Source organism: Spermophilus citellus (genome assembly GCF_964194105.1).
Source record: "Spermophilus citellus genome assembly, chromosome: 17".
NCBI classification, from domain to species: Eukaryota; Metazoa; Chordata; class Mammalia; order Rodentia; family Sciuridae; genus Spermophilus; species Spermophilus citellus.
The window spans coordinates 10146269-10166910 of record NC_138199.1 but is presented as its reverse complement, the minus strand read 5'-3'; the positions used below and the strand labels follow the sequence as shown (position 1 = coordinate 10166910).

At 40.6% G+C, this 20642-nt stretch overlaps 1 protein-coding gene across 2 annotated transcripts in view; it reads left to right on the top strand.

The window, feature by feature from the left end:
- The window catches only part of DNAH9 (dynein axonemal heavy chain 9), a gene marked incomplete at both ends in the record, with an annotated part of 338928 nt that overhangs the window by 247601 nt on the left and 70685 nt on the right, over window positions 1–20642 (top strand). For both annotated transcript variants that reach the window (XM_081272229.1, XM_081272228.1), the window contains 6 exons: window positions 3436–3555; window positions 5991–6179; window positions 8934–9169; window positions 15204–15326; window positions 16892–17096; window positions 19952–20116. In XM_081272229.1, the coding sequence (XP_081128355.1) occupies window positions 3436–3555; window positions 5991–6179; window positions 8934–9169; window positions 15204–15326; window positions 16892–17096; window positions 19952–20116 (1038 nt within the window). The remainder of the gene's footprint in view (window positions 1–3435; window positions 3556–5990; window positions 6180–8933; window positions 9170–15203; window positions 15327–16891; window positions 17097–19951; window positions 20117–20642) is intronic.

Sequence of the window (20642 nt, the reverse complement as noted above, 5' to 3'; positions counted from 1 at the left end):
TGCTTTGTAAATCCAGATGTTCATGGAACATTTATTTAAAACAGGTGATAATCTCCATAGCAGTTCCTCTTCAAAGAACACCAAGGGTAAAATACCGTGATAGCCCCATTCCAGATTTCTGGGAGGAAAAGACCTCCCAGTAATTTCATGTTCTTCAGTCTCTCCCAGGAAAGTATAACAAGAGAATTTTTGAGACTCTCTATTCAAGCTATTTTAACTAAAAGAACATTTGGTGCAAAGGGGATGTTTTCAAAATGTTTATACCTTTTCAGTAGCCGACATTCACATGATGAATGTGAATGTTTAAAATCCTTGGCTACCTTAGGGAGGCACTTCTGTTCTGCCAAAATATTTTCCAGTGGAAAAATATATATAATCTTGCTTTTAACCACCTCTTCTCCATCCTTTGCGTATTCATGTGCCTATTAACATCAAGAGAATGTGAACTGTCCCTGCTAATACCAGAGGACAAGGGCCATCACCTGTCTCTAATATGCAAGCTCACTCAGGGCAAGAAAATTCCTCCCCATTTGCTGTTGAAAATTCCTTCCCATTTCCAGCCTTCTCCAGTCACACACACAAACACACTCACACTCATAGACACACACACACACACACACACACACACACACACTCTCCACACACACACATACATGCTCACACATCACACACATAAATACCTGCCACATGCATGCTTTGTGGTTAGAATTTAAGGATAATTCCCAGTACAGAATTTTATATTCAGGATGCATAAAGTGGGTTTCTTCTTTAATTCTTCTATGGCTTATCCTCAAGAAACTTTCTCAAAAAACTTAAGAGAGGTAAATTGTCTGAATAGTTAAAAGTCTGGAAATGCCTTTTTTTTTTAACTGAAGTAACAATTAATTTGCCAAGTTTTGAATTCCGAGTTGCTATTTTTCCCCTTGAAACACAGAGTGCTTTATTCTGTTGTTGGTGAGAAGTGTAATGAACCATTGGGGTCCCATTCCTTTGTGAATGCCGTTTCCCCCCCTTCACCCTCACCTTTCTGGAAGTCTTTCAACCTTCTCTTTATTCTTAGTATCTGAAACTTTACACTGCTGTGCTTAGCTGTCATTCTCTTTGTATTCATTGTGCTTTGCATGTTAAGACTTACTGTCTTCAGCTCTGGAAACCACTTGGTATTATCTCATCCTTCTGTCTTCTTTTTCGTCCCATCTTCTGGAATGCATATTGGTTGGATGACAACCCTCCTGACATGGTCCTCTATTTCCCTTCTTTTTGTCACTGTATGATTTTTTGTCATTTCTAGGAGATTTCCTCAAATTCCTCTTTTAGCCCTTCCCTTGAACTTAATATGTTTTAAATTAACAATGCAATACTGGTCATTGCCAACAAGTTGTTTTGGTAGCATCCTGTTCTCATTTGAGGGGTGAAATATCTTGCATATCTCTGATAAAATAGTTGGAAAAGGTTTTAACATTGCTGTTGTTGTTACTGAATTATCTCTCTTTTTTCCAGACCCTCATTTTCCTCTTATTTACCTTAACCTAAGTTTTCATTAACATCTTCTTGTTCTTTCATGTTTATAAGAGGTAGTGTTCAAAAGCTGATTCTATGCACTTGACAAAAATCATGCTATGTGCATGTATACAGTGAATTACACCTTTATGTATATGTGTAAGTCAGCAATCAAAAATAAATAAATAAACAAGTGAAAGGAAGACCAGTAGGATTAGAGGAAGGAAATAGGAGGAGGGAACAGGAGAAGGGAAGGGGGGGGGTACCAGGGACTGAAATGGAATAAATCAGATCCCATTCAGTATGATTTGTCAAAATGAGCCTAATTATTATGTGCAGCTGTAATATTCTAATAAAAACATTTAGAAAGACAAAAAAAACATGCTGATTCTGGTTCTGCAGGTAAGTGCAGAACTGACTGGTATAATTTGTTTTCCAGATCAAATAAGTTACGTTGGATGCTCCCTAAATGCCAAAATATGGTGCTTTTTCTCTGCCCCTGTTGACTCTCTTGCCTGGTGGCCTAGGTGCCGAGGGGCATTGAATGCTGGACATGTGGAGGAAGATATGAAGTAGATCCATAGGCTCCCAATGACCCCTTCTATTTCCAGCTCCTCTCTCCCCCATCACACCTGACTTCCCCAAATCAATTCACAGTGGGGCTCTGTGGGCTCATCAGCTCCCCCTCTGGTGAGATATGGGAGCTGCAGCTTCCTCCTTCCTCCTCCTGCTCTGCACTCCCTCCATAGCATGACCCTCCAAAGATCTTTTGGAAAGCCTCATCCTCCAACAGCCTTCACCATTTTGCTTGTTGTTAAGGGCTTTATGGCTTTTTTAATTGCTTTGCAATCATTTTAGAGAAGTCTGGGGAAGAGAGGTGGGAAATGAGTGGCCAGTCTGCCATCATTAATCAGATGGCTCACCACTTGCTCTTAAACCTACTTGGCTGTGTAAACTTGGCCTTGTATTTATTTCTCTTGTGACTTTAGTAATGGCTAACAGAACAGCCTGGACCCCAGTTACTGCACACACATGGGACACATTTGTAGGTATCTCCTGTGTTTTTGTGTGTCTTTATACATACAAATATGTATTCTTGAGGGCATCAAATGCTTTATGCTCAAGTTCTAGACTATTTTTTTATTTTTTTATTTGTACACAATACATTTATTTTGCTCATTTATTTTTATGTGGTGCTGTGGATCAAACCCAGGGCCTTGCACATGCTAGGCGAGCACTCTACCGCTGAGCCACCACCCCAGCCCCAGTTCTAGATTCTTAATAATTTTTTTAAAAATCAAAACTATGACTTTTTCAAAAATATTCCCATACTTTGCAATAATGGAAGACAAGCAATGAGGTGATATAAGAGTTGTCCTATGGGTCTAAGGCCTTCTAGTCAAAGGAGGACTGAGATTTCAGACAGCCCTGTCCTGACCAGACACAGAAGATACAGTCAGTGATCCAGGAAGATCTGCCCTGGTGTCCTCTGGACCATGTTTTTGTTTCCCCCAGCTTTAATGTGCTTTTAGAAGCAGGGCTTGCACCATTTTTACAGACCACAAGAACCCAATTTTCCCCAATACAAATAAAGGTGGGATGTATGCACCCCACCTCCCACATCAGTCTCACCTCCTATAGCCTTTACCCCATGACTGAGGTGTTGGAGTGTGGAAGCTCAGCTCTCTCACCTTGGATGGGAAATCTCTGCATTCCCACTCCATAGCCTCACTACGGTATAAAGCCACTTCTTCCCTGGGACTCCACTTGAGATCATTTAGTTGGCTCCTTTCCTTCCCTACCCTGCTTTCCCAGGCCCTTAAGCTCCCCACAACCCAACAACTTCTTCTATAATCACATGAACCCTCATCTCAGAAGCACTGGAGGTGACCTGAGCTGGGATTACTGACAGACCTTGTGCTCCTTCCTAAACAGCATCTTAATGAAAACCTGGCAAAGCTCACTGCCAAGTTTGAGAAAGCAACGGCCGACAAACTCAGATGTCAGCAAGAAGCTGAAATGACCGCAAGTACCATCTCCCTTGCAAACCGCCTGGTGAGTGCACACCTCGGCAGCCTGAGCTCCAGTTACATTAGCAGCTCTGTGGAGTGTTGTGAAGGTGTGAAATATATGGCACAGCTCAGCACTGCCCATCTTGGGGGGAAACATTAATACGTGCTGGGATGTAGGGACTGAGACCTCAGGAAAGTGTGGACATGCACCCTGGTCATGCCAAGAGTTTGCTTATAGAGATGGTTGGATGGAAGGAAACGCTGGATCTGACATACCCATGCAAGATGCAATTATGCTTGCATGTGAGCAGAAACATTCCTAGAGGAAGCATGTATTTTATAGGCAAGCTCTAAAGATCTTATTTATGCTATGTTTTGATAATAAGAGTGTAGTCTCAGGGCCTCTCCATGCAATCTCTCCTGCAGGCTAGCCAGATATCTTCCATAGTGACCCAGGACTCCGAGACAGAAAGTGGACAGTCTCAGTCTCTTAAAGCCTGGACACAAAACCCAGCACAATGGCACTTCCACTATCTTCTATCTATCCAAGCAGTCACAGATTCAAGGACAGGGAGATAGGCACGAACTCTTGATGAGGAATGTCAAAGAATTTGTGGCCTTTTTCAATCCCTCCCCCATTGTTTGATTTTATCATCGTCTTTATCCGTTAAGATCTTGCAAAGCAGTCCATTGAATGAGGTTACTCTTCAGTTGAGAGTCTTAGCAGCACCATCCCTACCAGTGAAGGGAAATATAATCGATTCTTCTTTACATTTATTCCAGACACCACTTATTTGTATAACAAAGCCATATTTTTTAATTTAGGGAGAAATGAGTCATTGCTACCATTAAACTGAGTCATGCATTAGTAAAGAAAGGCCGTACCACAAGTGTGTGTCTGTGCTTGCTCGTGGGACCAGCCTCTACATAATTTAGAGACCCTCCATTCAACTGAATGGTTTGATTTAGACACAGCACCTCCACAATTGGGCGAGAAATCATCCAGATTTCCTAGCTGGCTTGCCTTCCATTCAGCTCCCTGATGGGTTTCCAAAACTCAGCACAATTTTCTGCACCTGGCTAGAGCATTTTCTGAGATGGTTCTCATGGGAGGCAGGATGGCACTAGGCTAGAGAATCATGAGGCACATGTTCTGAAACCACCTCTTTCTCTACCAGCAGATTGTGGGGAAATACTTACACCCTTCTAGTCTAATCTAAACATGGAAGGGGAATGGTGAAGTTAGTGAATTCCTCAGGTCCTTCCCAGTTCTGACATTGTATGGTGGCTTTTTTCAAGGAAAAAATGAAGGGCATGTCCTCACACAGGAACGAAGCTCCATGAGACAGTTTGCAATCCTCGGTGGAAAGATGGCTCTATTCCCAAGGAGAGGGCTGCTATCCCAAAGTGGGCCAGGTCAATCTGGGTGTGTTCCGAAGTCTGTGGTCCTCGGCACACACCCCCGTATGCACCGTACTTCTGGCATTTGTGTCTTACTTACCACGTGGTAATTATTTATAGCACACAGATTTGATTTTATTTATTTTCATGGTATAATGAAAAATACAATGGATGGCAGGCCAGCATTTAGAGAGGAAGGGAGAGGTACCTAATTTTCTGATAGGTCTTATAGACCAGGTATTGTGCTAAGTGATTAACATATAGATCGTATTTAATCTTCCCAACAACCTGTAAAGTGGGTGGTGTCCATCTCCACAGGGGAAAAAAGGCAGAGCCTAAAAGCTTGTTTTTCAGCAAACCATAGCAATCATGCATACCCATGTTCTTAGCAGTACAATTCACACTAGCCAAGTTATGGTACCAGCCTAAGTGCCCATCAGTAGACAAATGGGTAAAGAAAATTTAATGTGTGCGTGTGTGCGCACGCTTGCATGTGTGGGTATGTGTGTATGTATGCACACACAATGGAGTTTTGTTCAGCCATAAAGAACAAAGTTATGTCATTTGTAGGAAAATGATTGGAACTAGAGGCCATCATGTTAAGCAACATAAACCAAACTCAGAAAGTCAAGAGTCATATATTCTCACTCATATGTGGAACTTAGAGAGAAGAAAGTATTTTTTAGAGGGATCTCATGAAAATATAAGGGATCCAGTAAAGGATGGTAACCAGGGGTAGGGGGAGAGGAAAAGGAGAAGTACCTGCTCATGAAATTGATTAAATTATGTCATGTGCATGTAGAAACGTATCATAATGAATCCCACTATTATATATAATCATAATGCACCAATTAAAAAAAATACAGTCATCTTTCTGTGGTCCTCATAATGCATAGCACAGAACAAGGGAGTGTTTGCTGAAATCAGGACAAATCGCACTGATTGAAAGGGTCAAACAAATGATGTCCTGGCTCTTCCTGCTCTGAACATGCAATGTGTGATCTCTGTGGTCAGATCCACTGTTGTTGCCTGGCATGTGACAGCATCTTCTCTCCTCTCTGGCCTTTGAAATGGTAGGTTGGAGGACTCGCTTCTGAAAACGTGAGGTGGGCAGAAGCTGTGCAGAACTTCAAGCAGCAGGAAAGGACGTTGTGTGGAGACATTTTGCTTATTACAGCTTTCATTTCGTACCTTGGCTTCTTTACCAAAAAATACCGGCAGAGCCTCATGGACGGGACCTGGCGACCCTACCTGAGCCAGCTGAAAGTACGTACTTCCTGAATCTCTCCTGACTGTGTCCACGCCTGGATACCAATGAGGTCACACGACCACAGGAACTCAAACCTCCTGGTGCTCTCTTGCACACTCACTCCTACCACTCTTTTAGCACCAGGCCTGGGACATGGGTGTCTGTGTCCTTCTACCTTGCCTTGCATTGTGGCCCACTACCCTTTAGGCCAGCCAAGGACAGAATCTCACTTCTCAATGAAACTCTTCATGGGAATTTGGGTCCTCTGGCCAGAAGCTCTCTCTTGGCTCTCCTCAAAATAGTAAAACCCAGGAGACCCAAACAGAACCTTTGTTTTTCTCAGATCTTTCAGCTCCAGAGCCAAATGTCATAGGAGCAGCTACTCATTGCACCTTGTCACCAGGCCTCAAAGCTGCCTAATTTGTGCCTGGGACTCTGAGACACACCCACCACAGCTCAGGTGATTTTGCCAGGGGCTGCACAGGTGGTCTTTATATAAGTAGATGAATCTATTCCCGGCTCCTTCCTCTACACCTCTCCCACCCAACTTAATGAAGTAGGGGATAGTGCTAGTTCCTGATCAAAGGGGATTACAAGCTGCACCTGAACCCTATAGTCAGAATAATTCCTAATATTCCCATGGCATATTCACATCACTCATTATCACTAGTTCACAGATATTCAGTGGGCATCCAGTGTGACCTACACTCCATTCTAAAGGAGTCTCAGAAGTCATCCAAGATCAGGATACCACCAACATGTTCACAGAGGATCTTAAATTCATAAAATTCAGCTATGGGAAGCATCAGCACAAAAAGTTCACAATGTACAGTAAGGGATGTCTTCCAAAATTCATTTTCCCCAGAACAAAACAGATGCATTTGAGGGGGAATAAATGGTTGATTTCCCAGATTATCTCATAAAATCCTACTTCTGTGATGATTTGCTAAACAGTGATTTAAAGACTATTATAGTACTTGGAATGGTATAAGTACTAGTTAAGCTATTATAACATAGCAGTACTCGTTGTGTTAACTAGTCATGTTAAAAGTACTAATTAAACTGTTATTTTGTTCATCTTGAACACTGGTGGAAAAGAGGAAATTGTTGAAAGAACCATTATTAACTGAGCAAATGAAGATGAGCTTCTTTGTAGCAGCTGGTGAGGATTTTGCTGGCTTTGTTCGGGGTTCTTAAACATTTTTGTGCCATAGACTCCTTAGTCTGTTTTCAGCTTCTGTAACAGAGTACCTGAGATCGGGTAATTTATAAAGAGCAGAGATTTTTTTTTTTTTTTTTTGGCTTATGCTTCATGAGTCTTGAAGCCCAAGAGCTCTGACATCTGGTGAGGGCTTTTGCGCTGTATCATCCCAGAGTGGGAGCCAAAAATACAAGAGGGTGAGAGTCAGAGAACAAGAGGGGGCCAAACTCACTTGAACAACAAGTCCACTCTCACAATGACTAACCCACTCCATAGTGAGGACAGAAATCCCCTTAGGAGAGGGGCACAGCATCCATCACCTCTTATTAGGGCCCACCTCCCAGATCTGTGGCATCACAAAGTTCTCAGCACATGAATTTCAGGGGCACATTCAAACTATAACAGTCTGCTGAAAACTACTAATGCCTTCTCAAAATAATGCCGCTGTGAATAAGATTAAAAGAAAAATGTTAAAACTATATCAGATCCCAGGATGAAAACCTTGAAGGGGCTGATTTCTCTTTAACAGTTTGTTAGATGGCAGAGCACGGGCCATTTGTGCCCTTAATAGATCAAGTTAAGGGACAGGAGATGGTTTGAAGAGATTTTCCTGGGGCAACTGGGCAAAGCACAGCCCAGAGAGGAGAGAGACAGAGGGGTTGAAAGGGACTAGGTCTGAATCCCCAAAACATTTCACTAAATAAAAATAGCCAGGCACAAAAGGTCACATATTGTCTGATTCCATTTATATTAAATATCCATAATCAGAAAATCCATGGAGACAGAAAACATATTAGTAGTTGCCAAGAGCTTAGAGTAGAGGGAAATGAGGAGTGATTATTTCATGTGTATGAGGTTCCCTCTTGGAGCAATGAAAATGTTTTGGATATAGACAGAGCCGATGGTTGCACAACATTGCGAATGTTCTAAATGCCACTGAATCCGACACCTTTAAAATGGTTAGTTTTCTGTTGTGTGAATTTTACTTCTAGTTTTTAAAAAGTGTATATGAGTCATCGATGAAAAAGATTGCTTGTAGGAAAATTAAAATAAGAAAAGGAAGGGTCTGGTATCCCTGATGGGACCCTGGAGAAGCCATGGGGGAGAGTTCTCAGGGATGGTGGATGCTCTCTGCAGGCAGATGTGCAGAGAGGGTCCTGCGAGCAACACTGGGAGTAGGATGTTTGGGGCAGGCAGGAAAGTAAGCCTTTCTACCCCTTTGCAAGGTGGTATAATAGATGAAAGTTTCAGACTGGCAACCGAGAGATGTGGTAGAAAAATAAATGTAGGAGGTTCTATATTAAAATATAACCCATCTCTAGCAGAAATTTGGTTTAGGTGAATATAACAAAGAGCAATGGGGTATTTTCTATTATTATTTATCTATCAAGAGAAAAAAAAAGACTATCAGGACTTCAACAAAACACCTGATTCCAAAAAAATGATCACACCCCCATGCACACTCTTTGGGGGAACCTTGATCTTGCTTTTTAAAGTGAGATCCGGATCCACCCCCGCCCCACTGAGAAAATGCTCCTCCGTTCTGAACACATGTGTTCACTTTCACCAGGTTCCCATCCCAGTCACCCCAACCCTGGATCCCCTGAGAATGCTGACAGATGATGCCGATGTGGCCGCCTGGCAGAATGAGGGCCTCCCGGCAGACCGCATGTCCATGGAGAATGCCACCATCCTCATCAACTGTGAGCGCTGGCCACTCATGGTGGACCCTCAGCTACAAGGCATTAAGTGGATCAAGACCAAATATGGAGAAGACCTCCGGGTCACCCAGATCGGTCAGAAAGGGTAAGTAACTGAGCACAAAAGTCACCATTTTGCCATGGATACAGGAAAAAGAAATGTAAGTGTGTATGTATGGCACATCAAAATATATTCTGCTGTCATGTGTTACTGAAAAGAACAAAAAAAAAATTTAAAGAAGAAAAGAAATATCAGGAGCAGACATTAGGCCTCCCCTAGCTTGTCTCTCTTCTCCTGATCTCACACAAGTTCCTTCCTGGTTGCTCCTGGTTCTCCTCCCAGTTCCCCCACCTCTAACTAGGGAGTTAGAGTGGGTACAGAATTTACAAAAAGTAGTTTTCTGTGAATGGATACTTGTGCTTATTATACAATGGTGTGAATGTACCCTTAAAGTGGTGCAGATACTAAATTTTATATTTTGTGTATTTTCCCGTAATGAAAAATACAGTCACGTGTCATTTAATGGCAGGGATTCGTGATGATAGGTATCCTTGATATGCAGTTTTATCATTGTGTGAACATCACAGAGCATTCTTTTTTGTTATTGTTCTTTTTAGATACACACGACAATAGAATGTATTCTGACATATTGTACATACATGGGATATCACTTCTCATTATTGTGGTTGTGCCTAATGTGGCATTACACTGGACATGTACTCATCCATGAACATAGGAAAGTTGAGTTCAATTCACTCTTCTTTCTATTCCTATTTATCCTCCCTTGCTTTCATTCCCCCCTTGTGTAATCCAATGAACTTCTCTTCTTCCCCACCACCTTATTGTGTGTTAACATCCACATATCAGAGCGAACATTCAGGCTTTGTTTTAAGGGGGATTGGCTTATTTCACTTAACATGATAGTCTCCAATTCCATCCATTTACCAGCAAATGCCATGGATTTCCAGTTTTCCCAGCATCATTTGTTGAAGAAGCTATCTTTTCTCCAATGTATGTTTATGGTGCATTTGTCAAGTATGAGATGACTGTATTTATGTGGGTTTGTCTGTATGTCCTCTATTCTGTACCATGGGTCTTCAATGCATTTTTTGTTACTATAGCTCTGTAGTATAATTTACTATAATTTAAGTTCTGGTATTGTGATGCCTCCTGCTTTATTTTTCTTGCTAAGGATTGCTTTGGCTTATTTTTCCAAATGAATTTCATGACTGCTTTTTCTATCTCTATAAAGTACATCTTTGAATTTGGTAGTATGGCCATTTTGACAATATTAATTCTGCCTATCTAAGAACATGGGATATCTTTCCATCTTCTGAGACCTTTTTCAATTTCTTTCTTTAGTGTTCTGTAGTTTTCATTATAGAGATATTTCATCTTTTTTGTTAGATTGGTTCCCAAATATTTTATTTTATTTTATTTTATAAAGGGATCGTTTTCCTGATTTCCCTTTCAGTTGATACATCACTGATATAGGAACACAAATGATTTATGGGTGTTAATTTTACCTCCTGCAACTTTGCTGAATTCATTTATGAGTTCTGGAAGCTTTTTGGTGGAGTGTTTTTGGCTCTTCTAAATATAGAATCATGTCTTCAGCAAATAGTTTGAGTCCTTTTTTTCTTATTTGTTTCACCTAAATTTCTTTCTTCTGTCTAATTGCTCTGGTTAGAATTTGTCAAATGCTTTTTCTGCATCTATTGAGATAATCATGTGATTCTTGTCTTTAAGTCTATTGATGTGATGAATTACGTTTATTGATTTCCATATGTTGAACCAACCTTGCATCTCTGGGGTGAACCCCACGCAATCATGGTGCACGATCTTTTAAATATGTTTTTGTATGTGATTTGCCCGTATTTTATTAAGAATTTTTGCATCTATTAGCATACTAAAGCGATTCAACCACATCAATGTTTATAGCAGCTCAATTCACAATAGCTAAACTAGGTGCCCTTCAGCAGATAAATAGATAAAGAAAATGTGGTATATATACACAATGGAGTGTTACTCAGCCATAAAGAAAAATGATATTATGGCATTTTCCAGTAAATGGATGGAACTAGAGACTATCATGCAAAGAAAAATAAGCCAATCTCAAAAAAAAAAAGGCTGACTGAATGTGCTCTCTGATATGCAAATGCTAATTCACAATAAGGGTGGTGAGTAGGGAAGAATTGAAGTACTTTGATTAGACTAAAGGGAATGGAGGGAAGTGGGGGGATGGGAATAGGAAAGTTAGTAGAATGAATCAGACATAACTTTGGTGTGTTCATATATGAATGCATGAGCAATATAATTTTTACATCGTGTATAACCAGAAGAATGGGAAGTTGTACTTCATGTATATATAATATATACATTCTACTGTCATGTGTAACTAAAATGAACAAGTAAATAAAGAGTACTGGGAACAAAAGAATTTTTTCGTCTGTGTTCATCAGAGATATTGGCCTGAAGTTTTCTTTCCTTGATGTGTCTTTGTCTGGTTTTGGTATCAGGGTGATACTACCTTCATAGAATGAGTTTGGAAAGGTTATTTCCTTTACTATTTCATGGAATAATTTGAGAAGGATTGTTGTTAGTTCTATGAAGGTCTGGTAGAACTTAGCTGAGATTCCCTCTGGCCCTGGGCTTTTCTTTGTTGGTAGGCTTTTGATGACATCTTCAATTCCATTGCTTGAAATTGATCTGTTTAAATTTTCTATATCCTCATGATTCAATTTTGGTGAGTCATTTGTCTCTAAAAATTTGTCAAAGTCTTCAAGATTTTCTTTTTCTTTTTTCTTTTCATTTCTTTTTTTTTTCCCCTTGGTACTAGGGATTGAGGGGCACTCGACCACTGAGCCACATCCCTGGCCCTATTTTGTATTTTATTTAGAGACAGGGTGTCACTGAGTTGCTTAGCACCTCACCATTGCTGAGATTGTCTTTGAACTTGTGATCCTTCTGTCTCAGCCTCCTGAGCTGCAAGATTTTCTATTTTATTAGAGTATAAATGTTCAAAACAGTTTGTGATTATTGTTTGTATTTCAGTAGTGTCCATCGTGATATTTCCTTTCTCATCATAAATTTTAGTAATTTGAGTTTTCTCTCTCTTTCTCTTTGTTAGCTTGGCTAACAATTTGTCATTTTTATTTATGTTTTCAAAGAAGCAACTTTTTTGTTTTGTTGATTTTTTTTTTGTTAAATTTCATTGATTTTTGGCATAGAACATCCTTACACAAAGTGAGATAGGTATGATGTCACTAGGTGGCATAACCTTATGGAACCACTGTCATATAGGCAATTGCTTGCTGACTAAAATGTTGTTTTGTGACATATGATAGTCCATTAAATAGTTGTTTTGTTTTTTTAAATGATGGAGGCAATATATGAACCCAGGTTATCCTCATTGAGAGACCTGAGATTTATCCAACATAGCACAAGTGAGGTGAGGTTTGCGTCTCTGGTCATGTGTCCCTAACATGCCCTCCCACAGGTCTAGTTCACTCAGGATTGTTTACACCAAATGTGTAATGTTAAAAATAACAGTTAAACACCTTTAATCCCAGTTACTCAGGAGGCTGAAGCAGGAGGATAGAAAATTTGAGGTCAGGCTCTGCAACTTAACAAGACCCTGACCAAAATAAGTATTTGGGTTGTAGTTCATTGGTAGAGGGTCCCTAGATTCAGTCTCATGAACTATAAATAATAATTGTAAAACAGAGCAAATGAACACCCAGGAATGACTGATATATTTTTATCTACATCTTCAGTCACAGAATAATCTAACCTTAATCTTCTTCCCAAACTTAGGTTAAAATATCCCTTTCTAGTCAACAGAATGCATTTTAGATAGAAGTGTAATTGGTTTTTGGGGGGAGGGGGTATTGCTCATTACTACATCCCCACTACCGCAAACACCGCCTGACACTTTGTTGGCCTTCAATAAATATTTGTTCAATTAATTCTCCGTTCATGTCTATTGACTACTTTTCTGTTGGATGGTTTTTTTAGATTTGTTGTACTTTATTTGCATGCAAATGCTGCATTATCCATACAATGTGTAATCTTCTTTTGTCAAGTGAATGAAAAACCTGTCTAGGCTTTTTATTTGGGAGATTTGACATACTATTGTTTATTTAATTTTGCTTTTATTTGTTCAGACTTATCACCCATTTCTTCTGCGGATCATCTTTAGAAAAATGTCTTTTTTGTCCTCCAGAAATTTTATTATATTTTAGTTTTCTGTGAATTTTCTTTTTACACTGAAATCCAATCATACTTTAAGTTCCCTAAATGAGATGCAGACTAATTTTCCAAGTGGTTAGCTGCTGTCCCAATGTAACCTAATACATTTTCCATCCTTTTCTCGATTAATTAGAAATGCCATTTTACTGTATCATTATTGTATTAAACAGCATTTTTGTTCTTTTTATGTGTCTCATACTATACTAGCTTACTGACCTCGCTTTTAAATTATTTAGTTATAAATTCAGTCACATTAATTGTAGTATTTCTCATTACAAAAGTAATGCATTATAATTGTGGAAAAGGTAGCGAGAAGTAATTACTGATAAAAGGAAAGAGGACTATGATTGTTGCTGCATGGTAGAGCACTTGTCTAGCTAGTATGCACAAAGTCCTGGGTTCGATTCCCAGCACATTACTTAATTAATTAAAGTTAAAAGGGTTGGGATGTATATAGCTCAGTGGTGTGGTGAAGCACTTGTCCATCAGGTGTGAGACCTGGGTTTCAATCTCCAGTACTGCAAAAAAGAAAAAGAGAATAGAAATAATACTTTCTATAATTTATCATTCAAAAATATTGCTAACTTACTAACTCTTCAGTACTTGTCTTTTAAGAGTTCTTTTGACTGGGTATGGTGGTGCGTGCCTGTAATCTCAGCAACTCAGGAGGCTGAGGCAGGATTGTCACAAGTTCAAGATCAAACTCAGCAACTTAATGAGACCCTCAGCAATTTAGTAAGACCCTATATCAAAAGAAAAAAAGAAAAAAGCTGGGGAAGTAGTTCAATGATAAAGCATCCTTGGGTTCAATTCCCAATCCAAAAAGAGAGAGAGAGAGACTTTTTTTACACACCTGTATTGTTGAAGTTATATAAAATATTTTAGTATTAGATAATATGAGTCTCCTTTCTTCTTCATCATTTTGTTAACTGGCCTTATGGTATTCCTTTATGATGACTTTAAAATCTTTTCTCAAGTTACACAAAATGTTTTTTTTTCTGTTTGAATTGGAATTACATCAAACTTATAAATTGATTTGGGGAAATTCATTTATTATGTGTTTATTAAATGCTACAAAGCACTGAAAAGTTAAGAGTAACCTAGATATTCATTGATTGATTGATAAATAAGTTAAGTTATATAAATAAAAGTCTAATATCCAGTCATTAACATTTGCTTTGGGAGAATATTTAATAGCACAGGGAAATGTTTAAACTATATTTTATTTATGAAAACTGGGTTTTAAAGTAAAGATGCCATATGAATTCAATAGTATAAAAACTAAATTTGAAAATACAATATGGCCCTCTGTATCTGCAGGGCAGAAATCCACAGATTCAACCAACCACACATCAGAAATATATGAAAAACACTGTGCCTATAGTGGACATATATAGACTTTTTTCCCTTGTCATTATTCCCTAAACAATAGAGTATAACAATGATTTACATTGCATTTACTTTGTATGAGGTATTGTATGTAGAAAGTATACAGAATGATGTGTCCAGGTTAAATGCTAATATCACATCACTTTATAGAAGGGACTTGAGCACCTGCGGATTCTGGTGTCCACAGGGATCTGGAACCCCACAGTTACCAAAGGATCACTGAATGTCCAGATATATCCAATAAATGCCATATTGCTAATATAGTTATGATGAATTTCCATAATCTTTTTTGTATTTTGCAATTTCTCCCTATTTCTAAAAATGTACAAAATTACATAAATGTCACTTGAAATAGAGAAAAATGGGGCCACTGAAGACGCTTCAAATAGCTGTGCCTCCAAGTGCACTGCCGTGCCTTGAAGGCCACAGTCATCTTATTAAATTGCCTCTGAGTGCACACCTGGCCACAGGCTCACACTTCCTGACTTGCTCCCCCCAGCTACTTGCAAACCATCGAGCGTGCCCTGGAAGCTGGAGACGTGGTATTGATTGAAAACCTGGAAGAATCCATTGATCCTGTTCTGGGACCTCTGCTGGGGAGAGAAGTCATTAAGAAAGGACGGTAAGGTTCAAGCCATGTGGCTGCCCCTGTGTGAAGAGCTGGTTCCCCACCCCAGTTAGAAATGTGGAGAGGTCTGCTTTGCTAGAATCTCTTCTCCTCTGCTCTTGTCAAGGAGCTCCCTGTAGCCAGCACACCTTTCTATCTCCCAGCAGAGGGCTGCTTAGCTGCCCTTCTCTGGTAGAGAGGGCTTCTTGGCATGAACTTTGCTTTCATCAGTCAGCAACCTGTTGACTTCCTTCTAAATGGCCACAGTGTACAGTTTAGGAGGAATCTTGGAAGGAAAGTGGTCAAAAAGCAGACTGACACGTAAGTATGAACATTGGATCCAAGTCAGACATCTGGGTTCTGAGAACCCAACTCCTGTCATTTGATATGCCTTGGACACATCAGTTCAGTGGTAGAGCACTTGCCTAGAACATGCAATCAATCAAGCCCTTGGGTTTGATTTCCGGCATCCCCTCCCACACCCACAAATACACAGTTCAGTTTCATCTTGGGTGCCATTACAGATTCAGGCTTAGCAAGAATAGGGCAGAAAGAGTATACGATGCACAAGGGAAATGAGAAGAAGTAGAAAAGCCATCCTCACTAAGACAGGGAGTGCTAATTATCATGAAGGCATGCTTGACTTAGGATCTTAGTCCATTTTCTGTTGCTTTAACAAAATACCTGAGGCTGAGTAGTTTAAAAAGAAAATAAGTTTGTTCAACAATTTGGAGGCTAAAAAGGTCCATGATCAGGCAGCTCCATCCTTTAGGCCTCTGGTGAGAGCTTTCTGATTCCATCAAAATATGGTGGATGGCACTATGGCAGGAGGACATGCGAGAAAGACAAAGAGATCGTATGGCAAAACAGGAAGCAAGACACTGAGGAGGAGCCAGGCTCATTCATCTTGTAACCTACTCTCTTTGGAACTTATCCACTCCCACCAGACCTGACCCACTTCAGAGAAGCAGCATTAATCCCTTCCCACCCCTGTGACCTAATTACCTCCTTCCACTCGGTCCTGCCTCTTAACATCAATACCATAACATAGGGGAACAAGCTTCTGGCCTGTGAACTTTTGGGGGACAAACCATATCCAACTGTAGCAAAAGTCTCACCCACTGCTCAGGCCCTAAGCTGCTTTTCCATGCTCATTTATGTGCTTAATTATTTTCACCCATCAAAGTCATTCTCTTGTCAGCCACGAGAAAAAAAAAAAAAAAAAAAAAAGTATGACCTATCATAGCCTAAAAACATCTTTGTGCAAAGTACAAGATGCTGCTTCCTCCAAACACTTTACTGCCATCTGCTGGAGCTTTTCCATAATATACTGTACTGACCACCACCAGAATGGCTCTCCCTAGAGTTGCACAGTGCATATATCAAATGTGGTGGCCAAGGGAAAATTGGTTCCCTTCCAAACCTGTACCCTAAATTACAGCAAAGAAGGACCCAAGGGAGCACGCTAGACATGCCTAGGAAAAGTACATCTAAATATAGCCACATTGTTGGCTATGATCTTGAAAAAAAAAAATCTCACAGGAAATCACCCCGCCTTCACATGAGCCTGTATGTTCCAGATTCATTAAAATTGGAGACAAAGAGTGTGAATACAATCCCAAGTTCCGGCTCATCCTTCACACCAAGCTGGCCAATCCTCACTACCAGCCCGAGCTGCAGGCTCAGGCCACCTTGATCAACTTCACCGTGACCAGAGATGGCCTGGAGGACCAGCTGCTGGCCGCCGTGGTCAGCATGGAGAGGCCAGATCTGGAGCAGCTGAAGGTGCGTGGGGTGTTACCCAAGGAAGGGTGGAGGAAAGTGCTCTGCTACTAGATCCTGCAGTTCACCCTACTCTGGGAGCGGGGGTTGGGGCTGCTTTCCTTGCTCCCAAGAAAGTGAACTCTGCAATATGGTGGAAGAAACCCAACCCCATAGAGCCACCCAGAAACACCAAGTTAGGAAAAGGAGAATATAGTAAGTTAAAACAGAGGACAGGCAGGAAAAGGACACTCCTACCTCCAAGACCAGGGCCTGGCACAGGACTCTGATCCCATACATGCCCACGCCTACGTCCAGTCTAAGTGGAATCAAATCTGCAGTGGTAACAGAAGTGGGTTCGACCCTGCTAGGGTTGTGCCTCAGTCAGCTCTGGGTGCCATAACAACACACCATAGACTGGGTAGCTTTAGCAAAGCCATCTACTGTTCCACAGTTCTGGACGCTGGAAGCCTGAGATGAGGGTGCCACCATGGTCGTTTCCAGTGAGGACTCCCTCTTGGCTTGTAGGCAGCCACCTTCTCACTGTGCACTGTGTTCCCCCATCTGATCTCCTCTTGTGCATGTGTAGAGAGAGAAAGAGAAAGCTCTCCAGCATCTCCCCCAAAAGAGTACTAATCCCAACAGGACTACAGTTCTTAGGACCCCATTTAACCTGAGTCACCTCCCTAAAAAACACTGTCTCCTATACAGTCACATAGGAAGTCAGGGCTTTGACAATTCAATTTATAAATTTAGGGGAAAGACAACTCAGTCCGTGGTGAATATCTCTTTTTTCTCTTTTCTTGAATCACGATGAGGTTAGGTTACATGGGTTTAAAATTACAGTGCACGTAGGATTGATTTCAGGCCTTCCCTGGGACTCTACCTCTACAATCATTTATTTATTGAACTCCCATGGAGCACCAACTGCATAACAGTCAAGGTTATAGGTACAGAAGATAGAGCAGTGACCACAGAAAATCATGCACCTGTCCACATGAAGCTTATGGCCTAGTAGAAGTATATGCAAAATAAGAATGTAAACCAAGAAATGATATCGTTTCAGCAAATGATAAGAATTTTTTTGGTATAGGCACATAATGGAATTTATTTTTTTTAATTTTATTAGTTCTTCTTAGTTATACATGACAATAGAATCCATTTTGATAAAGTGTACAAGCATGAGGTATATCTTATTCTAATTCGGACCCTATTCTTGTGGGTGGGCATGATGGTGGGGTTCTCTAAGGTATTTTTCACAGGTGTTCAAAGGAAAATCATGTTAATTTTATTTATTTATTTACTTACTTATTTATTTTTGTTTATTTATTTGACAGTTGAATGCATTTTGACACATCATACATAAATAGAGTATAACTTCTCACTTGTCTGGTTGTACATGATGTAGAATCACACGGGTCATGTAGTCATATATGCACATAGGATAATAATGAAATCATGTTATATTTAGTCCACTGTCTTTCCTATTTCTATTCCCTCTTCCTTTGGTTCTCCTTTATCTAATCTACTGAACTTCTCTTCTTCTCCCTCCCTATCTCTTTATTATGGGTTAGCTTCCACATATCAGCAAAAAACATTCAACCTTTGGTTTGGGGGGATTGGCTTATTTCACTTTGCATGATAGTCTCCAGGGATAAGAATTTTGAAGAAAATAAAATAGGGTGATACTAGAAAGCTAGTGGGCTAGTGGTAACCAAAAAGAGTTCTAGGAGGAGCTGGCATTTGAACTAATTCCTAAACAACTTGAAAGCTGCTTGACACAGAGCATCCCCAGCCAAGAGAGCAGCAAATTCTGGTCTTGAGATAGGACTGAGATAGACCAGAGTGGCCACGGCTGAAGCCTCCACATGTAGCCTTTGGATCTTTCCATGGATCCAAAGGCTGCATGAGGACAAAGGAGTTAGAGCTGCCTGAACTTAACTCCCTGGCTCCCAAAACTGGAATAAAAGGTGCCCAGTACCTTGGAATATGAAGCCTAACCATCAGAAAGGGAAAAATGAGGTGGGATTCACTTGGATGCCAGTCTCTCTCCAGCCTTGGAGAAGGCTCTTGCAATGATCTTGTCTAAATTGGGTAAGATGAGTTTCTACTGTTTTGTTTTGTTTCTTCCAAGCAAAGCATAGGAGAGCTGTTCATTTGGGGGCAGTAAAGTGGTGATAAAGAGGACAAGCTAGAGAACTAAAACTTGACCTTTCCCTCTATTTGCAGCAATCAATTACATTTAGTGACACTGAGTATATCAACACTGTGCTAAGGATAGCACAAACATCCCACAAATAGGGACTGATATTAACCCCACTGGAAAGAGAAAAATCAGCCCAAGTCTCAGGCCTTGAACAGTCATTCCCTTTGTCTGAGTGGAGGATGAGTTTCAGGATCCCTCTTGATTCCAAGACCAGTTGAGTTTCAAGCCACTGGTCTAATATGGCAAGGTATTTGCATGCCACCTCCCTGTACTTTTATGTCATCTCTAGGTTACTCATAATACCTAATGCAAGGTCCATGCTGTACAAGTAGTTTTCATACCGTATTGGTTAGGAACTAATGGCAAGAAAATAGTCTTGTATGTGTTCACGAAAGACACAATTTTTTAAAATATTTTTGGTCCACGGTGGGTTGAATCTGCACATGTGGATATGGAGGACAGTAGTGTAGGGTACTGTTGGGTTTTGACTTATCTGCTCATCTCCTGTTGCTTGTGGTCTCAAGCACCCCACTACTTGGCCTCCACTTTACAGTCTCGAAGGGCAGGGACTCTGACTCCAGGAAGGATTTTTTTTTTTTTTAATTCAGACCTCTCCCCAGCATAGGATGCCTTGGGCATCTCTGCCTTACTCTTTCTTCCTCCTTATTTGCAGTCAGATCTCACAAAACAGCAAAATGGATTCAAAATCACACTCAAAACATTAGAAGACAATCTGCTCTCGCGCCTCTCCTCGGCATCTGGGAACTTCTTGGGAGAAACAGCTTTGGTGGAGAATCTGGAGATCACCAAGCAGACTGCTGCTGAGGTGCAGAGAAAGGTAACTTTATTCGAGATGGTTCACGGAAGCAGCCCCCCGTTGGGGTCCTCCTATGATTTTTCTCTTCTCAATCCCTCAGTCTTACTTTTTTTTTAAAGAGAGAGAGAGAGAGAATTTTTAATATTTATTTTTTAGTTTTTGGCGGACACAACATGTTTGTTGGTATGTGGTGCTGAGGATCGAACCCGGGCCGCACGCATGCCAGGCGAGCGTGCTACCACTTGAGCCACATCCCCAGCCCTCAGTCTTACTTTTTGAAAAAAAAAAGAAGAGTAACAGATAGCATTTCCATCTTCCCACCATTCTTCCAAGCAATGACTACCTCACATTCTGTGTAGAAAGTTTCTACTTTCTGGAAAATGCTTCTGACATCTGGGCTCCACAAGCTTAACTCTGTGCAGTCCGGGCTTTCTGTTCAGGGAATCAGACTTCAAACTGAATGCTTCAGATAGTTTGTGGAATGGCCCTGAAGCTAAGGAATCACATTGCTGTTCAAGTTCTGAGGTTCAGGCATGATTGCATCCTA